The following is a 22,130-nucleotide window of genomic DNA, read 5'->3' on the forward strand; positions in this document are numbered from 1 at the left end:
GGAGCCTATTCCTTAACCAGTTCAATTTTGTCGTTACATACCGTCCAGGTTCACGTAATGGGAAAGCCGATGCCTTGTCCCGAATCCACGCCGTGGACTCCGTGCCTGGAACCCCGTCTCAGACCGTGTTATCGGATGCCAATTTCGTTGGAGTAATCCAGGACCAGGACTTGTGGAAGGACATCAAGCTGGCCTATGATGGTGACGTATTTCTTGCTGCCCCCCCGAATGATGTAACTCTTGTTCTTCGGAATGGTGTGTGGTTGAGAGAGCGACGCATTTATGTCCCGGAGGCCGTAAGACTTCGGGTTCTCAAGTTGGTCCATGACTCCGTGTTGGCTGGTCATAGGGGGGTACAGAAGACGCAGGAATTTCTGAACCGTTTTTTCTGGTGGCCTACCTGTTTAAAGGACGTAAAGGACTATGTCCACTCATGTGTGGTTTGTGCCCGGTGCAAGGTCCCTCGTGTGGCTCCTACAGGACTCCTCCAACCGTTACCCGTGCCATCTCGCCCTTGGGGGTCTATCTCAATGGATTTTATTGTGGAGTTGCCCGTCTCAGACGGTCACAATACCATTTTAGTGGTGGTGGATCGGTTGACTAAAGCTGCTCACTTTATTCCGTGTGCCGGTCTTCCCTCAGCCGCAGAGACAGTGGATCTGGTTATCCAGAACGTATTCCGATTGCATGGGGTACCAGACGAGATCATCTCTGACCGGGGCGTGCAGTTCACGTCTAGGTTCTGGAAGGGGTTTTGTACGGCACTCCAGATTGATGTCTGTTTGTCTTCTGCATACCATCCTCAGACAAATGGGCAAACCGAACGGACCAATCAAACACTGGAACAATACCTTCGCTGTTATGTCAGCCATCTGCAGGACGATTGGTTGAAGATGCTTCCGTTGGCGGAGTTCTCGTATAACAACACTCAGAGCAGCTCCACTAAGGTAACGCCCTTCTTTGCTAACTTGGGTTACCATCCGACTATTTTGCCTAGGTCACCGGTTGCGGTCTCAGTGCCTGCGGTGGAGGACAGATTAACAGAGCTACGACAAAATCTGGAGGTTCTGAAGGACACTGTGGCTACAGCTCAGGAGCGTTACAAGAGGTCGGCAGACGCTCACCGGAGACCGGCACCCATGTATAAGGTAGGGGACTCTGTATGGTTGTCCACCAAGAACCTGAGATTGGGTGTTCCTTCGCAGAAACTGGGACAAAAATTCATCGGTCCGTTCAAGATCACCGGGATCGTGAGCCCTGTGGCCTGTCGGCTGCGGTTACCGCACCATCTAAAGGTACACCCGGTCTTTCATGTTTCTCTCCTCAAATCCGTCTCTCCCAATACGTTTCATGGTCGTGTCGTGCCTCCTCCTCCGCCTGTGATGGTCGACGGCGAGGAGCAGTTCGTGGTTGAGGACATTATTGACTCCCGGCTTCATCGTCGTCGGCTTCAGTATCTGGTACGTTGGCAGGGGTACGCCCCCGAGGACGATTCCTGGGAACCGGTGGGTAACATTCGAGCACCACGGAAGATCGCTCAGTTTCATCGACGGTACCCGGACAAGCCGGGCCCTGACCCGTCCTGAGGCCGTTTCTGGGGGGGGAGTAATGTCAGGTTTCCGGGTTTTCCAGTCCTCTTTTGAAAAAGCTTGCCCTCAGTTAACATGGAGTTTTGTGTTCTGTTGCCCTACTTCCTGTCCAGCTGCTTAAAAGGCCGCCTCTAAGCTTAGTCCAGTGCCTGAGAATACTGCTTGCTGTGTGCTCCTGCTTTGCTGCTGCTGCTACTTGATTACCTTTGGATCCTCCTGGAAATCTACCGACCGACTCTGGACCATACCCGGTTTCTTCAAACTGTGCCCGGACTCCGTCTGCCGTCTTTTGTCAGCACGTCTGCCCGGTTTCTTCCGGTTCATAACCATTCTGGACTTTCATTCCGTACGGACACTTCTGGACTTTACCGCTTGCCCCTTGTGTCCCGGCTGCACCGCATTTAGGCCTTCCGGGGTTGATTGCCGGACAGTCCCTGTATAGGGGTTCGCTCTGGTGGTCTCCCTGGGGGAGTCCGGTGCGTGGCCCCGGGAATCCCCTTCGCTCCGTTTCAGAAAGGTATTTTTTTGTGTTTGTTATACTGTGTATTTCCGTTGTGTATCTACCGTGGTTACATATCATAAAAACATCTTGTACCACAAACTCGTCTCTGGCTGTCATTGCCCTAACGCTATCGAAATCCTCAAACATACAATAGTATTACAACATTAGAGGTCGTTCAGACTTTACCCAAAAGAGTAGATATTATTATTTCTACTATTATTACCTGTGCAATGCCCGTAGATCGGTGACAGTGAGTGCATGGCGGTCCTCAGGACAGTTATTGTGGTGAACGAGCCACCCATGTATACATGAAGCACAGAATGCGTGCTCACAGGGGGCTTGTAATGGGCGCTCAAGAACATCCCGACATATGCAGCAGAGAAGACCCTCATTCACGTAGCCAAGGAACCGCTCAATGTCATAGCCCATTACGATGTCTGAAATAAATGGAATATATTAGATATTTTATAAGACTGCAATACTTAGTATCCCCCTAATTCTGATGCCCAGAGAGTATCATGTATGGGTCATACTCCTTGGCTGTTGTATGGTGGCTTTGGCATTTGTAGCCCCTGATAACAAATTTTACTGCCTGATGTTCAATCAGACCTCACCTCCTGTAATACTGCGTCCGTGCACTCCTTGCTCCCCCCTCCTGCAGGGACGCACTGTCACTCACCGCCACGGCCTGATCCTTCCACACTGCCTGGAATCCCTGCTTTCCTCCATGTGAGTTGTTCCTATTCTCGCCTCCTAGGGCTTGGGCACGTGGCACAGGGCCTCCGGGAGTGCTACTAGGGTGGGCGCAGGCGCGACACTACCCTTCTCTTGAAGGGCCAGCGTGTCACTCCTAAGAAGTGCCTCTTGGACTATAGCTGAGAGAGAGGCACTGGGTATTTAAGGCACGCTCCCACCTAGGGGAGGTGCCTGTTCAACACCCTAAGTTTAGTCAGTGTTTTCTGTCTAGTTAGTTGTCAGGTCACCTGCCCATTCTGTCCTGCTTGTATCTACCTATCCTGTCCTGCCTCTACCTGGTCCCAGCCCATACTACCCTGTTGGCACCTGGTTCCAGTCCTGTTCCTGTCTGTACCTGGTCCCAGTTCATCCTGCCTGTAGCACCTGGTTCCAGTCCTGTTCCTGTCTGTACCTGGTCCCAGTCCATCCTGCCTGTTAGTGTCGCGGGCGGGGAGGAGGGTGTCAGCACACCGCGCTCACCCCTTCTGCTCGGGTCCGGCAGCTGCTCAGTGGTGGCTCGAGCGGTGGGCCGGATCCCAGGGTTTCTCGAGCGACACTCCTCGCCCGTGAGTGAAAGGGGATTGTTGGTTGGGTGTGGGGATTGTTATAGTTCGTGACGCCACCCACGGTTGTGGTGATTGTACCACCGCTGCTCAGTGTGGGGGTCCCGGGGATGGTGATGCGGAGCAGCCAGGTGTTGTGTTGCCCCTCCGTGGGTAGGGGTTGGTGATCCCGGGACCCAGTGAAGAGATGTAAAGTGTAGGGCCTGGAGGGCGCAGGGACGCGGGGACAGTGCTGTGCCTTGCGGCACTGTGGTACTCACTCAGCCTGAGACTTGGACACAGTTTGTACGGTAAACCAAACGGCTGGTAGGACGGTCCCACAGACGGCTGCACCCGCACTCCCGGTAGGTGACGGTGATGTCTCTCTTCCTTGCACCTGTGTTGACTGATGGTAGCGGTGGATTCCCTCCGGTTACCCGCTCCCCGACTGCAATCTGGGCCGGAGGAGCTCTACACTTTGCCCGCAGGCGCTGGCCCTGGGGAAACTGGTGCCCTGGCGGTGGCGGTATCTCCCCTGTAATGGTCGGGCTGTTGCCGTCAATCGGGACTTGGTTGCTGGGGGATCTACGTCCCCTTCACTGACGGATTCGGCAAATTTGGCGACTCCTAGCCTTGCCGGGGTCCGAGAGGCCCCTGCCCTGGTGCTGACTGTCCTTCGGAACACTGCTCCAGACCACCGGGCACACAGCCAACGGGGTCCTTCCAGGAACTTCCAAACGGTCCTCCTCCGAACAGTCACCGCCGTCGCTGACCTTGCTGTTCTAGCCCTACACAAAGCTGGGCTCTCAGGCTTTGCACACTCTCTGCTCTGTCACCACTTCTTGCTTTCTTCCTTTACTCCTTTTCTTTCCTCCACTTTCACTTCTTGGTTGTTTACTCTAGCCCTTCACTGGACTTCACTCTTCCCCTGCCCGGGGCTAACTGCCTGGTTTTCCCGCCTCCAGAGTTGTGAGCTCCTTGGTGGGCGGAGCCAACCGCCTGGCCCACCCCCTGGTGTGCATCATCAGACTCCTGGAGGAAGGCAACAAGGATTTCTGGTTAGCAGATGTGCCTACCTGGAGTGTGGGGTGTGGTGGTGTTGTGACCTGTGTCCCCTGGCTTGCCCAGGGTGACACATTCCCCCTTAGCAAAATGCAGACCGTCCGCGGGCTGCCGTCCTACACCGGTTTTATTTTTCTGTAAAAGGGATAACAGGGTTAAACAAAACATAAGCATAACATTTTTAATAAACTCTTCCCAAGACGGGAGGCACATTTTACTTTTAACGTTTCAACGGTATACGGTCACGGTTTCCGCTCTCTCCCACCCAAGTAACCTGGCCCTGATGCTGCCCCTAAAACCCAGGCAGCACCCCTTGACCCACAGTCCAGCACACGGTACCCGAGCGGGATCTGTCCTTCCCTCCAGAGGGTAGCCACCGGTTCCTTTGGTGGCTGGGCCCTGGCCTGCTCTGCTCAGGGCCCTCCCTCCAACCTGCCTCTCCGGAGGCGGCATTGCGGAAACGGTAACGGTACCCAACATATTTACAAGCCACTAACGTTTGTGGTTGCCCTGCAGAGTTCACGGGCTTGTCCATGGCTAGTTCCCATGCATTTTTAAACGGTCCCCACGGGGACAACGGTGCCGGCTCCTGCCGGTTGCTAATCACACAAGCAAATCAGGTAACTTTTCGGTAATCATCATTTTCTTCATCTTTCAACTTTTCAAAACTTTTTAAACAAACAAGCAGGTGGTCCCAACGGGGACGGTGCTACGGGCATTCATTGCCCTACTCCGGTTCCTCTGCTAAGGCGGACCCACCCTCTGCCACCAGCACATCAAACATGCACTGACATGCCCGCTGTGACAGGGGTACCCGGTACCCATCTCCACCGGTACACGAGGTATGGTAAACCACGGGGTCCCCCACATAGCGGGAACGCTCACTTGCTCCTTCAGCTGCAACAATGGACTCAGAGCTGGGGCAGGAGTCGTCATCTCTTGTTCCTGCGTCAGGCGGATTGCCGCCAGCTGCCGCAGCCTCCTGGTCTCCAGCATCCAACACTTCAGCCCCTTCTGCGGTAGCGTGGAACAGCATAGTAGGCGAGCCTATACTAAGGCGCCCCAGACGTGACGGCAAGGGCGATGCATAGGCCGAGACTAGGCCGGGCCCCTCAGCCGCAGCGGCCGGTCCAGATAGGACATAGGGACGTGGGTCACCAGTCGGTTCTGCTACATCTATTCCCCTCTCGCACCTCGGGGCAGTTGTAATCAGCTCCTCCACCACGTTAGTCCACTGTTCCAGCATCCGGAAGATCTGATCCTGCTGTCGTTGGTGGAATTGTATCACCCGGGCCTTCATCCAGGCCACGGTTCCAGGCTCCGGGTCCAGCACAGTCACTGCTGGGACTTCTGGCACCATGCTGTTAAGGGGCCGCGGTTCCAGCGGTTCCCCCTGGTGTACTTCAGGACCGTCTTGGACGTCTGCAGCCGGCTGGTCCGCTGGAGCGGCTGGGCAGGGTATCGCTACCAGTTGGGCTGGTAGCGGGCCTAATGGCGGGGCGGCAGCAACTATCGCGGGTAGCGGGGAGAGAGGCAGGGTGAGCGGAAGCCGGCCGGGCCCCTCAGCCGCAGCGGCCGATCCTTCAGGAATACAGGGGCGTGGGTCGCTTACCCGCTCCTCCAAATCCTCTTCTGCCTCGCGTCTCCACATAGCAGCCACCACGTCCGCCATGTCGGTCTCCCACTCCTCCAGGAGGAGTTGCATGGGAGCCTGCAGACGGTTACTCAGCGGGACGGTCCGGTCCCTCAACCACGTCGCCGTGCCGGGCGCGGGGGCCTCCTCGTTGGGAGTTGGGTCGTACATCTTGGCAAGCGTGCCTTCCAGGAACCCAATATCGCTGCAGAGTCCTGGCGTCCCTGCTTTTATAGCGGCGACTACATGCCGCCAGCCGCCATTGCGTCCCCCTTAGCTCTTTCCGGCCCCTCCTCTCTCGGGGCGGGGTTTTGGCCTTCGCGCCTCTACTGCTCGAGAAGACGCTCGAGCAGGAACTTTTCGCGCCAAAGATGGCGGCTTCTGAAATTTTTTCTGCCGGATACCTCCGGCGGTAACAAGGCGCACCTCTACCAGACGGCAGAGCGGTAAGATCCTGTTCGTGACGCCAAGTTGTCGCGGGCGGGGAGGAGGGTGTCAGCACACCGCGCTCACCCCTTCTGCTCGGGTCCGGCAGCTGCTCAGTGGTGGCTCGAGCGGTGGGCCGGATCCCAGGGTTTCTCGAGCGACACTCCACGCCCGTGAGTGAAAGGGGATTGTTGGTTGGGTGTGGGGATTGTTATAGTTCGTGACGCCACCCACGGTTGTGGTGATTGTACCACCGCTGCTCAGTGTGGGGGTCCCGGGGATGGTGATGCGGAGCAGCCAGGTGTTGTGTTGCCCCTCCGTGGGTAGGGGTTGGTGAACCCGGGACCCAGTGAAGAGATGTAAAGTGTAGGGCCTGGAGGGCGCAGGGACGCGGGGACAGTGCTGTGCCTTGCGGCACTGTGGTACTCACTCAGCCTGAGACTTGGACACAGTTTGTACGGTAAACCAAACGGCTGGTAGGACGGTCCCACAGACGGCTGCACCCGCACTCCCGGTAGGTGACGGTGATGTCTCTCTTCCTTGCACCTGTGTTGACTGATGGTAGCGGTGGATTCCCTCCGGTTACCCGCTCCCCGACTGCAATCTGGGCCGGAGGAGCTCTACACTTTGCCCGCAGGCGCTGGCCCTGGGGAAACTGGTGCCCTGGCGGTGGCGGTATCTCCCCTGTAATGGTCGGGCTGTTGCCGTCAATCGGGACTTGGTTGCTGGGGGATCTACGTCCCCTTCACTGACGGATTCGGCAAATTTGGCGACTCCTAGCCTTGCCGGGGTCCGAGAGGCCCCTGCCCTGGTGCTGACTGTCCTTCGGAACACTGCTCCAGACCACCGGGCACACAGCCAACGGGGTCCTTCCAGGAACTTCCAAACGGTCCCCCTCCGAACAGTCACCGCCGTCGCTGACCTTGCTGTTCTAGCCCTACACAAAGCTGGGCTCTCAGGCTTTGTTAACTCTAGCCCTTCACTGGACTTCACTCTTCCCCTGCCCGGGGCTAACTGCCTGGTTTTCCCGCCTCCAGAGTTGTGAGCTCCTTGGTGGGCGGAGCCAACCGCCTGGCCCACCCCCTGGTGTGCATCATCAGACTCCTGGAGGAAGGCAACAAGGATTTCTGGTTAGCAGATGTGCCTACCTGGAGTGTGGGGTGTGGTGGTGTTGTGACCTGTGTCCCCTGGCTTGCCCAGGGCGACTCATTAGCACCTGGTTCCAGTCCTGTTCCTGCCTGTACCTGGTCCCAGTTCATCCTGCCTGTTAGCACCTGGTTCCAGTCCTGTTCCTGCCTGTACCTGGTCCCAGTCCGTCCTGCCTGTTAGCACCTGGTTCCAGTCCTGTCCTTGCCTATACCAAGTCTCAGCCCTTTCTGCCCTGTCGACACCTGATTCCAGTTCTGTCCTGCCTGTACATGATACTAGTCCATCCTGTCTTGTTGGTACTAGTGAATCCAGCCTTATGGTGCCCATATATTTAGAATAGTGTCAACAGCTATTCTTCACAACACCACTAATGGGTAGAGCGGAATATGCTGAGTCTGGTAGTGGCTCCCATGTAAAAACAAAGGATTGAGCAATGTGGGTATCCGACCCCTGAAAAACAGCCCCAAAGCATTATCCATTCTCTACTGAGTTTTACAGTTGACACAAAGAAGTCAGTCTGGAAATGTTCCTCTGGCATATGTGAAACCCAGACCTGTCCATCCGATGGCGTATAGAGCGGTGTGATTGGTCACTCCACAGAACACGTTTCCTCTGCTCTATAGTCCAGTGGTGGCAGCTTTACACCACTATATCTGACGCCTGGCATTGTGCTTGGGGATGTAAGGCTGAATGTAGCTACTCGGCTATAGAAACCCATGTCATCAAGTTCACAATTTTTGTGCTGCGGTTAAAGTCAGAATATATTTCGAGTTCTGCAGTGATGGAGTCAGCACAGCGTTGGTGACTTTTCTGCCTTCTGATCCTAAGCAATCAATGACCATGTGGCGTCCCTGAGGCTTCAGTCGCCACAGAGTACTATAGCTCATTTAAGCTGCAGTATTCATCTCGTGTAAGGAGGGGGTTAATCACCGGTGTTTCCACATTTACACATTACATACAGCTTAGGAACCTTCTCACTGGGGGGCTGGACTAGGGTAGGCAGGGGGTTGGCCATCACGAGATATGGGACTTTCCCGGTCATTAGGACAGCCACCTGGGGGGCGGGTTCCACTTGGGGTAGAAGTAGGAGCAACCTTACACAGTCTTCAGTCAGTCAAGCTGGGACTTCAGTTCTGGCGATACGACACCACCACTCTCTTCTTCTTTTTCTTTTTACACGGGTCCTGAGGCTTGGAGCGGGACACTCAGCCCGGGTTCCTCACTACTGGAGGGGCATCTCTTACAAAGGACACTTATAAAAATACCGGTGGCTACCTCTAACTTAACCGGGATTGGCTGCAACCCACTATGGCGGTGACCGGTATCTTCCGGGCAATCTAAAGACAGTAAGTAAAGACACCTGGAACTGCAGCCGCTGACTCAGCCTTTTGATTGCCGTCGCCCCGTGCTTCGGTGCCAGGGGCCATACCTACTCCCCTCATCATCCTCCCCAGGGCCCGCTCCACCTGTGGGGAGCAGACACCATCTTTTCTGCTACTACCAACAGCACCAGAGGATAGCGACAGTGTTGAGGAGAAGAATTGAGTAACCAAAAATACTTAATTCAGCCATTTCATAGACTTAGGTATGTAGCTTAGTTAATGTAATCTAACACACATGTTTATGAATGCTTTTGTTTTTTACTAACACGTATATATATATACAGTACAGACCAAAAGTTTGGACACACCTCATCTCTATAACAACTATTAACAGGAGACTTTGTGCAGCATGGCCTTCATGGTAAAATAGCTGCTAGGAAACCACTGCTAAGGACAGGCAACAAGCAGAAGAGACTTGTTTGGGCTAAAGAACACAAGGAATGGACATTATACCAGTGGAAATCTGTGCTTTGGTCTGATGAGTCCAAATTTGAGATCTTTGGATTCAACCACCGTGTCTTTGTAGAAAAGGTGAACGGATGGACTCTACATGCCTGGTTCCCACCGTGAAGCATGGAGGAGGAGGTGTGATGGTGTGGGGGTGCTTTTCTGGTGACACTGTTGGAAATGTATTCAAAATTGAAGGCATACAGAACCAGCATGGCTACCACAGCATCTTGCAGCGGCATGCTATTCCATCCGGTTTGCGTTTAGTTGGACCATCATTTACTTTTCAACAGGACAATGACCCCAAACACACCTCCAGGCTGTGTAAGGACTATTTGACTAAGAAGGAGAGTGATGGGGTGCTACGCCAGATGACCTGGCCTCCACAGTCACCAGACCTGAATCCAATGGAGATGGTTTGGGGTGAGCTGGACCGCAGAGTGAAGGCAAAAGGGCCAACAAGTGCTAAGCATCTCTGGGAACTCCTTCAAGACTGTTGGAAGACCATTTCCTCTGACTACCTCTTGAAGCTCATCAAGAGAATGCCAAGAGTGTGCAAAGCAGTAATCAAAGCAAAAGGTGGCTACTTTGAAGAACCTAGAATATAAGACATATTTTCAGTTGTTTCACACTTTTTTAAGTATTTCATTCCACATCTTTTAATTCATAGTTTTGATGCCTTCAATGTGAATCTACAATTTTCAGAGTCCTGAAAATAAAGAAAACTGTTTGAATGAGAAGGTGTGTCCAAACGTTTGGTCTGTACTGTATATATATATATATATATATATATATTTATATATTTATTTTGTGATTTTCCTTAATACAATATACCAGCACATGTAACTTGAAGATGTCTGCTGCATCCTGTTCAACGCCCAGCTAATGAATACCATATGGAAGACCGATGAAGTTTGCACTGACCAATCCAGCAGAGACTATGCAAATTCCTATACATCCTGAGCCCGACCTGCGATACTTGATTGGACTATATTTTCTCCACACCCTTTTAATTTTTCTGAACTATAAAATTTCTCGAACAATAAAGAGAGCCAGAAGCTCACTGGCGTCCGTCATGAGTGAAAGTTCATGACCGATCCAGTGTCGGTTATTGTTCTTTCTCGTGTGCACACATGACATTATAATTTGAACACGGCAGTCAGACCTTAAGAGACCCATTGTAGTCTCACCTTAACAACAGCAGTGGCGGCTAATCCCTGGCCGCGTACCGCAAGTGGCATAGCAAAATCATCCCCATCCATCTCCCCTTTCTGTGGACACCTCGGGGTCACAAAACCAGACAGGCCACCCGTGGCATCCCCCTGGCCCTTCACCGGCCCGGCGATGAGTATCCCCCCAGGCCCCGTGGGGTGCTCCAACCACGTTCTGTAACTTTACGTGGTCTCTACTTTGTGGCTGTGGTTCATTCTACTTTTCAATATTATGACACTCACAGATGATGGTGGAATATTCAATAGCAAAGAAATGTCATGAACCTTTTACAGGACTGCGCTGGTATCAGTGAGCTCTGCACCACCAGCCGTTCTGTCACATGACGGCATTGAGATGTGCCGGAGGTTATATACCGGGGGCAATGGGGCTGACGGAGAAACCTGAATTCAAGGAGTATGACGTGTGTTCCAATACTTTTGTCCATATAGTGTCCCTCAAGATTAACACCCTACATAGAGCAACTTGTCTCGACAGCATAGAGTGAGCCGTGTGTTTAGCTTATAAAATCTTATTTGCCGGCTTACTAAATATAGTTACATAGGTTGAAAAATAACCTAGGACCATCTAGTTCAACCCTCCTAAAATGATTTTCAATCTTAGGCCAGAACTCCACAGTGTTGTGTCATTTGTGATATTCTGCAATGTCACATGCAATGTTTTCAGTTGCAGAAATCATTTAAATGGAATCTGTCACCAGGTTTTTGCCACCTAATCTGATAGCAGCAAAACATAGGGGCAGAGATCCTGATTCCAGTTATGTGTCACTTACTGGGCTGCTTAGTGGAGTTTTGATAAAATCACTGATTAATCAGCAGTAGATTATCATTACAGGACTACTTGGCGTGCTGCAGGTAGTCCAGCATATTCATGAGCTCTGTATAACTGCAGAGAAAACATTCTTTTTATCAAAATTACAGCAAACAGCTCAGTAAGTGACACATCACTGGACTCAGGGTCTCTGTCTACATTATGCTACTCTCAGATGGGGAAACAAAAATCTGGTGACATATTCTCTTTAAATTTAACCAAAATATGAAGGTCCCTTTAATTTGGCACACTAAATTTAACACTACTGCAAAATTGCTTAACACTTTAACTATAGAGGCAATGATTTGTCCTCATAGATTTTAATAACTATTGTTGTAATTTTAAGTCATTAGCCATTAGTACACATGAAATAAGCAACTTTGTAATATATCATCAGAATAATCTGCTTCTTTCTCTTTTTGGACTGATCATTCATTCTCAGTTAATAGGGTAAAATCTGTATTTACTGAGGTAGGAGATGAAAGTTGGTGCTTAGAAGATTATATGGAGAGGGAAGAGGAGGCAGGAGCTAGAGGCAGGGGGAAGAGCTAGAGGCAGGGGGAGGAGCTAGAGGCAGAAGGTTGAGGCAGAGGGAGGAGCTAGAGGCAGAGGGAGGAGCTAGAGGCAGAAGGTAGAGGCAGGGGGAGGAGCTAGAGGCAGGGGAAGGAGCTAGAGGCAGAAGGTAGAGGCAGAGGGAGGAGCTAGAGGCAGAGGGAGGAGCTAGAGGCAGAAGATAGAGGGAGGAGCTAAAGGCAGAAGATAGAGGAAGAGGGAGGAGCTAGAAGCAGAAGATAGAGGCAGAAGGAGTAGCTAGAGGAAGAAGATAGATGCAGAGGGAGTAGCTAGAGGCAGAGGGAGGAGCTAGAGGCAGAAAGTAAAGGCAGAGGGAGGAGCTAGAGGCAGGGGGAGGAGCTAGAGGCAGAAGGTAGAGGCAGAGGGAGGAGCTAGAGGCAGAAGATAGAGGCAAAGGGAGGAGCTAGAGGCATAAGATAGAGGCAGAGGGAGTAGCTAGAGGAAGAAGATAGAGGCAGAGGGAGGAGCTAGAGGCAGGCACAGACATCTTTCTGTAAGTTCTCCTGGAACCACAGTTAGACTCTGTGCGCATGTTGCAGATTTGGTGCAGAAATTTTCTGCATTAAATCTGCACTTTCTGGCAAAAAAATGCACCAAAAAATGTATTTGTTTTGGGGTGTTTGTGCTATGCTATTTTTAATAAAGTTAATGCAAGGTGGGAAGGGCTAAAAAACGCACCAAAAATTGACATGCTACAGATTATTTTCTGCACGAAATCTGCAAGTAAAATATAAGCAACGTGTGCACTGCATGTTTGAATTCAGACTGATTTTGGTGGCATAAAGATAGACATGTAGATTTGTGCCACAATCTGTACCAAATCTGCAATAAAAAATGTACTGTGTGCAAAAGGCCTTACACTTCTCCATAGAACTTTATAAGCACCAACTGTCAGCTATCTCAGTAATGGGAAAGTCTGTATTCAGTGAAGACAGATTTTCCCTTTACTGAGATAGGAGATGACAGTTGGTGCTCATAAGATTCCATGGAGAGGGAGGAGCTAGAGGAGAAAGGAGGAGCTATAGGCAGAGGGAGGAGCTAGAGTGCAGAGGAAGGAGCTAGAGACAGAGAGAGAAGCTAGAGACAGAGGTAGGAGCTAGAGGCAAAGGACGAGCTATAGGCAGAGGGAGGCGCTAGAGGCGAAAAAGGAGCTATAGGCAGAGGGAGGAGCTAGAGTGCAGAGGAAGGAACTAGAGGCAGAGGGAGGAGCTAGAGGCAAAAGGAGAAGATAGAGGCAGAGAGAGGAGCTAGAGACAGAGAGAGGAGCTAGAAGCAAAAGGAGAAGATAGAGGCAGAGAGAGGAGCTAGAGACAGAGAGAGGAGCTAGAGACAGAGGGAGGCGATAGAGGCAGAGGCAGGAGCTAGAGGCAGAGGGAGGAGATAGAGGCAGAGGGAGGAGCTAGAGGCAGAGGGAGGAGCTAGAGGCAGAGAAAGGAGCTAGAGGCAGAGGGAGGAGCTAGAGGCAGAGAGAAGAGCTAGAGGCAGAGGGAGGAGCTAGAGGCAGAGGGAGGAGCTAGAGGCAGAGGGAGGAGCTAGAGGCAGAGAGCGGAGCTAGAGGCAGAGGGAGGAGCTAGAGGCAGAGGGAGGAGCTAGAGGCAGAGAGAGGATCTAGAGGCAGAGGGAGGAGCTAGAGGCAGAGGGAGGAGCTAGAGGCAGAGAGAAGAGCTAGAGGCAGAGGGAGGAGCTAGAGGCAGAGGGAGGAGCTAGAGGCAGAGGGAGGAGCTAGAGGCAGAGAGCGGAGCTAGAGGCAGAGGGAGGAGCTAGAGGCAGAGGGAGGAGCTAGAGGCAGAGAGAGGATCTAGAGGCAGAGGGAGGAGCTAGAGGCAGAGAGAGGAGCTAGAGGCAGAGGGAGGAGCTAGAGACAGAGGGAGGAGCTAGAGGCAGAGGGAGGAGCTAGAGGCAGAGGGAGGAGCTAGAGATAGAGGGAGGATCTAGAGGTAGAGGGAGGAGCTAGAGGCAGAGGGAGGAGCTAGAGGCAGAGGGAGGAGCTAGAGACAGAGGGAGGAGCTAGAGACAGAGGGAGGAGCTAGAAACAGAGGGAGGGGCTAGAGGCAGAGAGAGGAGCTAGAGGGAGGAGCTAGAGACAGAGGATGGAGCTAGAGGCAGACAGAAATCCTGCTTCTCAAACCACAGTTAAACTTATCCATAGAACTTTATGAGCACCACCTGGAATCTCCTATCTCAGTAATGGGAAAGTCTTTATTCTCTGAAAACAGATTTTACCACTAAATTAAGAATTTTGAGAATGAAAGATCAGTCCAGGAGGAGAAAAAAAACAGATTTCTCTACTAGGATATATTCCAAAGTTTTTTGTTTTCATGTTCTATTATGATAAAAAAAAAAGATGGTTATTCTTTAAGTCGGGGGCAGTAACGCGCTGCATTCTCATGTAAACAAGCCTTTGCAGCGGTCAGTCGAGTTACTTTGCGGTGCAGCTATGGCCTCCGGGGGCATTTTCATCCATCAGATAAATGATATGCCCATGTATTAATAGATCACACACTTTTGACACTTCTCACTCTTGATGTGATCGCCTCGTTATACTTGATGTTGTAACATGATCACTGAGTTCTTGTCCTGCAGCGGGAGAAGAAATATTAATGGAAAACACTTACCCAGTGAAAGTGATGGGAGGCCGTGAAATGAAGGATCGGACGGAGGCCGGGTAATACTGGGCAGAGGTGCCTCACTGGAATGCTGTTCCCTTCCTGCGAAGACAAAGAAAGAAGATCACATGTGTTTCCTAAGAGACCGGACAGCGCGAGATCCCAACACAATGCGCCACTGTGCACTTGGAAAACAAATCCCTGGATAGTACGATTCTGCTCCGTCACACATGGAGAGGGAGAAGAATGGGCCGAGCCATCGCATCTCCTGAGAGAAAAACCCCCAAAATAAAATGCATCCAATAATAACCCGAATTATTGTCACCATTAATGTTTTTTATGTTATATTCACTGGATATGCAAAACAGTCGTCTGTGTAGATACAGGACTCAGTTCAATCACTGCTTCTAACATTCTCTCTCTCTTTATTCTGGCATTTGGCAAATATAAATAATTTTGGTTCCTAATTGACCTAAAACGGGAAAGGTTTATTCTGATTTCATGTCAGATAGTGAGAAAAACATGCAGATGTATCTTTATAGAGAGCGGAGGTAAAAAACCTGCAGATGTGTCTTTATAGAGAGCAGAGGGAAAAACCTGCAGATGTGTCTATAGAGAGCGGAGGGAAAAATTTGCAGATGTGTCTTTATAGAGAGTGGAGGGAAAATCCTGCAGATGTGTCTTTATAGCGAGTGGAGGAAAAATCCTGCAGATGTGTCTTCATAGAGAGCGGAGGGAACAACCTGCAGATGTGTCTGTATAGAGAGGGGAGGGAAAAACCTGCAGATGTGTCTTTATAGAGAGCAAAGGGAAAAACCTGCAGATGTGTCTTTATAGAGAGCGGAGGGAACAAACTGCAGATGTGTCTGTATAGAGAGGGGAGGGAAAAACCTGCAGATGTGTCTTTATAGAGGGCGGAGGGAACAACCTGCAGATGTGTCTGTATAGAGAGGGGAGGGAAAAACCTGCAGATGTGTCTTTAAAGAGAGTGGAGGGAAAATCCTGCAGATGTGTCTTTAAAGAGAGTGGAGGGAAAATCCTGCAGATGTGTCTTTAAAGAGAGTGGAGGGAAAACCCTGCATATGTGTCTTTAAAGAGAGTGGAGGGAAAATCCTGCAGATGTGTCTTTATAGAGAGCGGAGGGAAAAACCTGCAAATGTGTCTTTATAGAGATCTATGAATCTGTTGGGAAAGTTTCAGCAAAGTGAATTACTTTTCTGAAATCTCATGCAGATGTTGCTTATTTTTTCCTTGCAGATTTGAAGCAGTTTCAATTCTTGCAGCGATTTCTCCCCTTTTATTTGAATGGGAAAAATAAATGCATAAGAAAAATGCAGCAAAACGTGTTATGTCAGTGTTTTTTTCTGCCAAGAGACACGTTTTTGATGCAGAAATGTCTTCAGCAAGTCCTGTACATAACGCTTGCACACACCCTTAGGCTATGTGCCCACGTAGCTTTTTATTTATGTTTTTTTATGAGTTTTTCCTTGCTTCTTTTAATCAATAAAAGGAAAAAAGCATCACAGCAAAGTCTATGAGAATCCTGACCTGCTGTGCACAGGCTGCTTCTTTTTTCCTTGCAGATTTTATTGTTGATAAAAAAGAATTAGCATGTCAATTATTTCTGCGTTTATTTTCTATAATCCCCTGCAATGCTTTATAACAAGGGATTATAGCACAGGACTTTTCCTCACACACCATGTGTACAGCATGGCGTGTGAGGCTCTCCGTAGCTCAGTAACCAGGGGTCGTCATGGTGATGACCCAGGGTTACCATGGAAGTGATCGGGTCCCAGTGATCGCATTACAGGGACCCGATCGCCATTGAAAGGTAAGTGATTCCTCTCCCTGCCTCCTGAATGCTATGATCGCTGCAATCAGAGGGTTAAACTGCACCGCTCAGAGCAGGGAGTGATGGGTCCTGGCTGTAACATCACAAAATGAAGCAGGAAAAAAGGCACAAACGCAATAAAAATGCCTGCTTTTTTCAGTTACTTTTTTAGGTACAGAAAAAAAGTACACAAAAAAGCAACATGGGCACACAGCCTAAAGGGGGCTTTACAAGCTGCAACATCGCTAATGCGGAGTCGTTGGGGTCACGGAATTTGTGACGCACATCCGGCCGCATTAGCGATGCCGCTGCGTGTGACACCTATGAGCGATTTTGCATCGTCCCAAAAACGTGCAAAATCGCTCATCGGTGACATGGGGGTCCATTCTCAAATATCGTTACTGCAGCAGTAACAAAGTTGTTCCTCGTTCCTGCGGCAGCACACATCGCTCCGTGTGACACCGCAGGAACGAGGAACCTCTCCTTACCTGTCACCCGGCCGCTATGGGGAAGGAAGGAGGTGGGCGGGGTGTTACGTCCCGCTCATCTCCACCCCTCCGCTTCTATTGGGCACCCGCTCAGTGACGTCGCTGTGACGCCGCACGGACTGCCCCCTTAGAAAGAAGGTGGTTCGCCGGTCACAGCGACGGCGCCGGGCAGGTAAGTATGTGTGATGGGTCCGTGCGATGTTGTGCGGCACGGGCAGCGATTTGCCCGTGTCGCACAACAGATGGGGGCGGGTACCCACACTAGCGATATCGGTACCGATATCGCAGTGTGTAAAGCGGTCTTTAGGCTATGTCTAGACATTGTGTTATTGCAGCTTTGTTTTTAATGCAAATTAAAGGGAACCTGTCAGGTGGAATATGCACACAGAGCCAGGAGCAGATCTGGGTGTATATTGCTAAGCCCTGCCTAACCTATATATTTCTAAAGATCTTATACCGTATGCTAATGAGCGAGACAACTAGTCCCCTAGGTGTTAGTTCCCTGGCCAGTCGCCCCTCATTAGCATGTTAGTACACTCCTGTGGTTGTGCTATCATGCTAATTGTCACGAACAGCCGGGGAAGTCCCTCAGAAATCCGCAGCTGTTCACTGATTTGTTACACACGACTACTCTCTAGCGCCCCCCTTGTCTGCAGGCCACTTTTGGTACTGCAGGACAATGCATAAGATGAGGCTGCTGAGCTGATAATGCCAAATATTGGAGGTCTCACAGCAAGGGTAAATGTATATCTCTGATTCCTGCTAATGGAATATTTATATACCTCGGTACCCTTACTGATAGCACTCCAATAATTCTATGCAATAACAATTACGCTGCCACCACCCAGACTTTCTACAGGTAGCTGGGAACCCGTTTCAGATAGCATAAGGCCCTTCGGGGTTTTGGATTCGTATATAAAGCATAAGGAAAGAAACTCTTAAATTTTTATATATTTAATCCGAAAATAGGCAGTGTTTAAAGAATATACAGGAATTTACAAAAGGGAACAATACACATTACGGCATAACAGTTACATAAAATAAAAGGTATAAACGTGAAACTTACTAAGCTTGTGCCATAGAAGTGACGTCTGCTTAGGGAGTAGGAGGGAACTCCAAGAGATGTTAGAATCGGCCAGCATCACCCTTCATGATGCCCTCCTCGTGCTGACTGAGCCCCCAAGACAGGAACTGTCTCTTATGCTCTTGCTAGCCCCCCTTGCCTGTGACATCATTTTACAGTCACTTGTGGGCTGGGCTTGAGATGGTCACAAAGTTCCATAATTCTAGGGTTTTTCATATCTTTGCCCCTGGGTCACACAGGTGAAAGATATTAGCGTCATATTTAATATCTCGATTTTACAGTTACATTGATACCAAACACAACGCCTCTAGCACAATTTTACTGGCCAATACTAATTTGTCGTGATTCCGTCGATCTCCTCGTCAGGTGAGACGGTGCGCTGGGTTCCGCACGACGCAGGGATTCTGGCAATGTGTTTTTCATCTTTCTAGCATTAAAGTCGCACTTCAAAACCTGCTTTGGGAGTTTTCCCGCCAATATTACAAAGAATTGTCTTTCTCTGCAGCTTTTGGCTTTAGTTCTACCATCACCCAAAGTCATAAATACCTTAAGCTTCCAGGCCAATCAGATAATCGCCATGACGACCTGTGGCTGGTGAAGAAGAGGGGGATGAAGTCCTTTCAACAGTTCTACATGACACCTCCCCCTTTTTGAGGTAGCATGGGAGATTGATTTGCCAATCATCTCCTAAGCCTACCTCGCTGGCATCCCCCTGCCGGGACAGCCCATCAGCATTGCCATGCTCCACACCCTTCCTGTGTTGAATGGTAAAGTCATACTGCTGTAGTGCCAAGCTCCACCGCAGTAGCTTACCATTGTCTCCGGCCACCCGATGTAGCCAGCTGAGAGGGTTGTGGTCTGTCACTATGGTGAAGTTGCGTCCATATAGGTAGGGCTGCAGTTTCCGCAGGGCCCACACTATAGAGAGGCACTCCTTCTCCACAGTGGCGTAGGCCACTTCCCGGGATAAGAGCTTGCGGCTGAGAAACATCACCGGATGCTCTTCTCCCTTCCCATTTACCTGGCTGAGTACTGCACCAAGGCCAAACGCACTGGCATCTGTCTGAACTATGAACCGTCGGGTGAAGTCCGGAGCTTGTAGGATTGGGGAACTGGCGAGGGCAGCTTTTAGTGCCCTGAAGGACCGTTCACAGTCATCTGTCCAGGTGACTACTTGCGGTAGCTTCTTTTTGGTGAGGTCCGTCAACGGCTTAGCAAGAGCACTATAGTTAGGAACGAACTTCCTATAGTATCCTGCCGTACCCAAGAAGGACATCACCTGCTTCTTTGACTTGGGGGTAGGCCAGGAGGTGATGGCATCAACCTTCCCTGGCTCTGGTTTCAGGGTCCCGCCACCCACTCTGTGTCCAAGGTACTGTACCTCCGTCATGCCGATCTGACACTTCCCTGGCTTTATAGTCAGACCAGCGCTTTGGATCCGCCTGAGCACCTGCTCCAGGTGCCCCAGGTGTTCCTCCCAAGTGGGACTAAAGATGGCAATGTCATCCAGGTAAGCTACTGCAAACCCTCCTAGTCCCTCGAGCAGCTGGTCGACCAATCGCTGGAAAGTGGCAGGAGCATTTCTCATGCCAAAGGGCATGACGAGGGATTCATACAGCCCGAATGGGGTGATGAAGGTGGACCTTTCCTGTGCTTCCTTGGACATAGGAATCTGCCAGTACCCTCGACTCAGGTCCATGATGGTCAGGTACTGGGCACCGGCTAAGCAATCCAGTAACTCGTCGATGCGTGGCATTGGGTACGCATCGGGTGCTGTGATTGCATTTAGCCTCCTGTAGTCCACACAAAACCGGGTTGTCCGGTCCTTTTTTGGAACCAAGACTACAGGCGAGGCCCATGCACTTTTGGACCTCTGGATCACTCCCAGGACTAGCATTTCATCGATCTCCCTTTTTATGTCCTTTTGTACCTCTAGGGAGACACGGTATGGGGGTTGACGAACTGGGGAATGACTCCCTGTGTCCACCTGGTGGGTGGCTAGGGATGTCTTCCCTGGGACATTCGTGAAGGTCATCAGGTAGGGCCGGAATACCTCCCGCAGCTGGGACTTTTGGTCCAAGGATAGCTGTGGGTTGAATGCCGCCTCCTCGATAGACCCTCCATCCCGGGCTGAGGCGAGCAAGTCCACCAAGACTTCACTTTCGCCTTCCTCGGGAAGACTACACACAGGAAGAGCAAAGGCTTCCCTGTCATGATGAGCTTTCATCATGTTGACATGGAAGACCTTTTGCCTCTTCCTGGCATGGTCGATGGTGACCACATAGTTTACGTCATTGAGGCGCTGATGCACCAGGTATGGACCCTCCCAGGCCGCCTGAAGCTTGTTCTGGGTCATTGGGACTAGGACCCACACCTTCTGACCCACTTTGTACACCCGCTCTCGAGCGTGTTGGTCGTACCATCGCTTCTGGCTGGCCTGGGCTTGCGCCATATTCTCATGCACCATCTGCGTCATTGACTGCATTTTGTCACGGAGCCGAATGACATACTCCACAACGGACACTTCTGGGGAATTCAGTTCCTCTTCCCAGGATTCCCTTACCAGACCAAGAGGCCCCCGGACTCGTCTGCCATACAGGAGCTCGAAGGGGGAAAACCCCGTTGAGGCCTGTGGTACCTCTCTGTAGGCAAACAGCAGGTGTGAGAGATACCGCTCCCAGTCGCGTCCATGTGACTCAACCAGCATCTTAAGCATCTGCTTAAGTGTACCATTAAATCGCTCACACAAACCATTGGTCTGTGGGTGATAAGCGCTTGATATCAGATGCCGCACCTGCATTTTCTTACAGAGAGCCTCCATTAGACGAGACATGAACTGAGTCCCCTGGTCGGTAAGCATCTCCCTGGGAAATCCTACTCGGGAGAATATGGTCAAGAGGGCATCTGCCACCTTATCGGCCCTAACTGAGGACAGAGCCACTGCCTCCGGATACCGGGTAGCATAGTCTACCACAGTAAGGACGAACCGTTTTCCAGAGCTGCTGGGGACGGCCAGAGGCCCGACAATGTCCACAGCGACCCTCTGGAAAGGCTCCTCTATCACCGGCAAAGAGATCAGGGGAGCTTTGGGAGCAGGCCCTGACCTTCCCACTCTTTGACATGTGATACAGGAGCGGCAGTAGTTGGCAACATCTGTCCCCATTTTGGGCCAATAGAAGTGGTGAGACAGCCGGGCCTTGGTTTTGCTAACCCCCAAGTGTCCGGCGAGTGGGATCTCATGGGCAATCCGCAGCAACTCACTCCTAAAGCGGTGAGGCACCACCAGCTGTTTTTCCTTCAGCCACTCTTGTTGGGGGTTACAGGGAATTGTCTCCCGGTACAACTTTCCCTGGTCCCAGAATACCCTCTCCTTATCGGTCTCGGAGGAGGGCTTCTCTGCGAGGTCCCTTAACGTCTCTAGACTGGCATCAGTTCGTAGAGCCACCTGAAACTCTTGGCTAGAGGCAGCCAAAAGTGACGTTAAGGTTCCAACCTCACCGGGACCCTCTGGGACCTGCTCTGGGTCCATCACCAGTTCCGTTATCCCTCTGGGTGAAGAGGTGTCAGAAGGCAGGGTTTCATTTGCGTTCTGGGCACTCTGACTGCGGGTGACAGCACCGATGAAGGCTGTCTCCCCGGGGAATAACCACTCTTCCCCATCAGCCTGACAGGTACTACTGGCTGTGTCACTGTCCGCTGTGACACTGCTCAGCTGCATTTGGCCACTGTCCTCGTGGTTCTCATGTCTGCCTCCATCTCTGTCAGCACAGACACTTGCTACCTTGGGGTTGTCCTCAGCCACGTCACCCTGCCGCGTGGCATGGCTGAGTTCCCCTGTACAAACCTCCACTTTATTACCATGCACAACATTTGTAATCACGTTCTGGATATCCGCATTCGGGTCGCATGACTTATCAACAACATTTGCATCACATGATTTAACAACATTTGCATCACATGACTGATCAACAACATTTGTATCACATGACTGATCAACAACATTTGTATCACCTGACTTTTTGGATTCGGGAGGATCATCAG

General features: G+C 51.0%; 1 protein-coding gene across 2 annotated transcripts in view; it reads right to left on the bottom strand.

The window, feature by feature from the left end:
• LOC142317068 (RING finger protein 151-like) overlaps window positions 1-14,830 on the bottom strand; it is a 30,987-nt gene extending 16,157 nt beyond the window's left edge. The window contains exons 1-2 of one of the 2 annotated variants that reach the window (XM_075353037.1): window positions 14,696-14,830; window positions 2,315-2,528 (exon numbers count right to left, since the gene is read on the bottom strand). In XM_075353037.1, coding sequence (XP_075209152.1) covers window positions 2,315-2,520 — 206 coding nt within the window. In that variant the 5' untranslated portion in view covers window positions 2,521-2,528; window positions 14,696-14,830. The remainder of the gene's footprint in view (window positions 1-2,314; window positions 2,529-14,695) is intronic. The other variant, XM_075353039.1, reaches the window with a different exon arrangement.
• Window positions 14,831-22,130: the final 7,300 nt, after the last annotated feature.

The sequence above is a fragment of the Anomaloglossus baeobatrachus genome, chromosome 6 (assembly GCF_048569485.1).
Source record: "Anomaloglossus baeobatrachus isolate aAnoBae1 chromosome 6, aAnoBae1.hap1, whole genome shotgun sequence".
NCBI lineage: Eukaryota > Metazoa > Chordata > Amphibia > Anura > Aromobatidae > Anomaloglossus > Anomaloglossus baeobatrachus.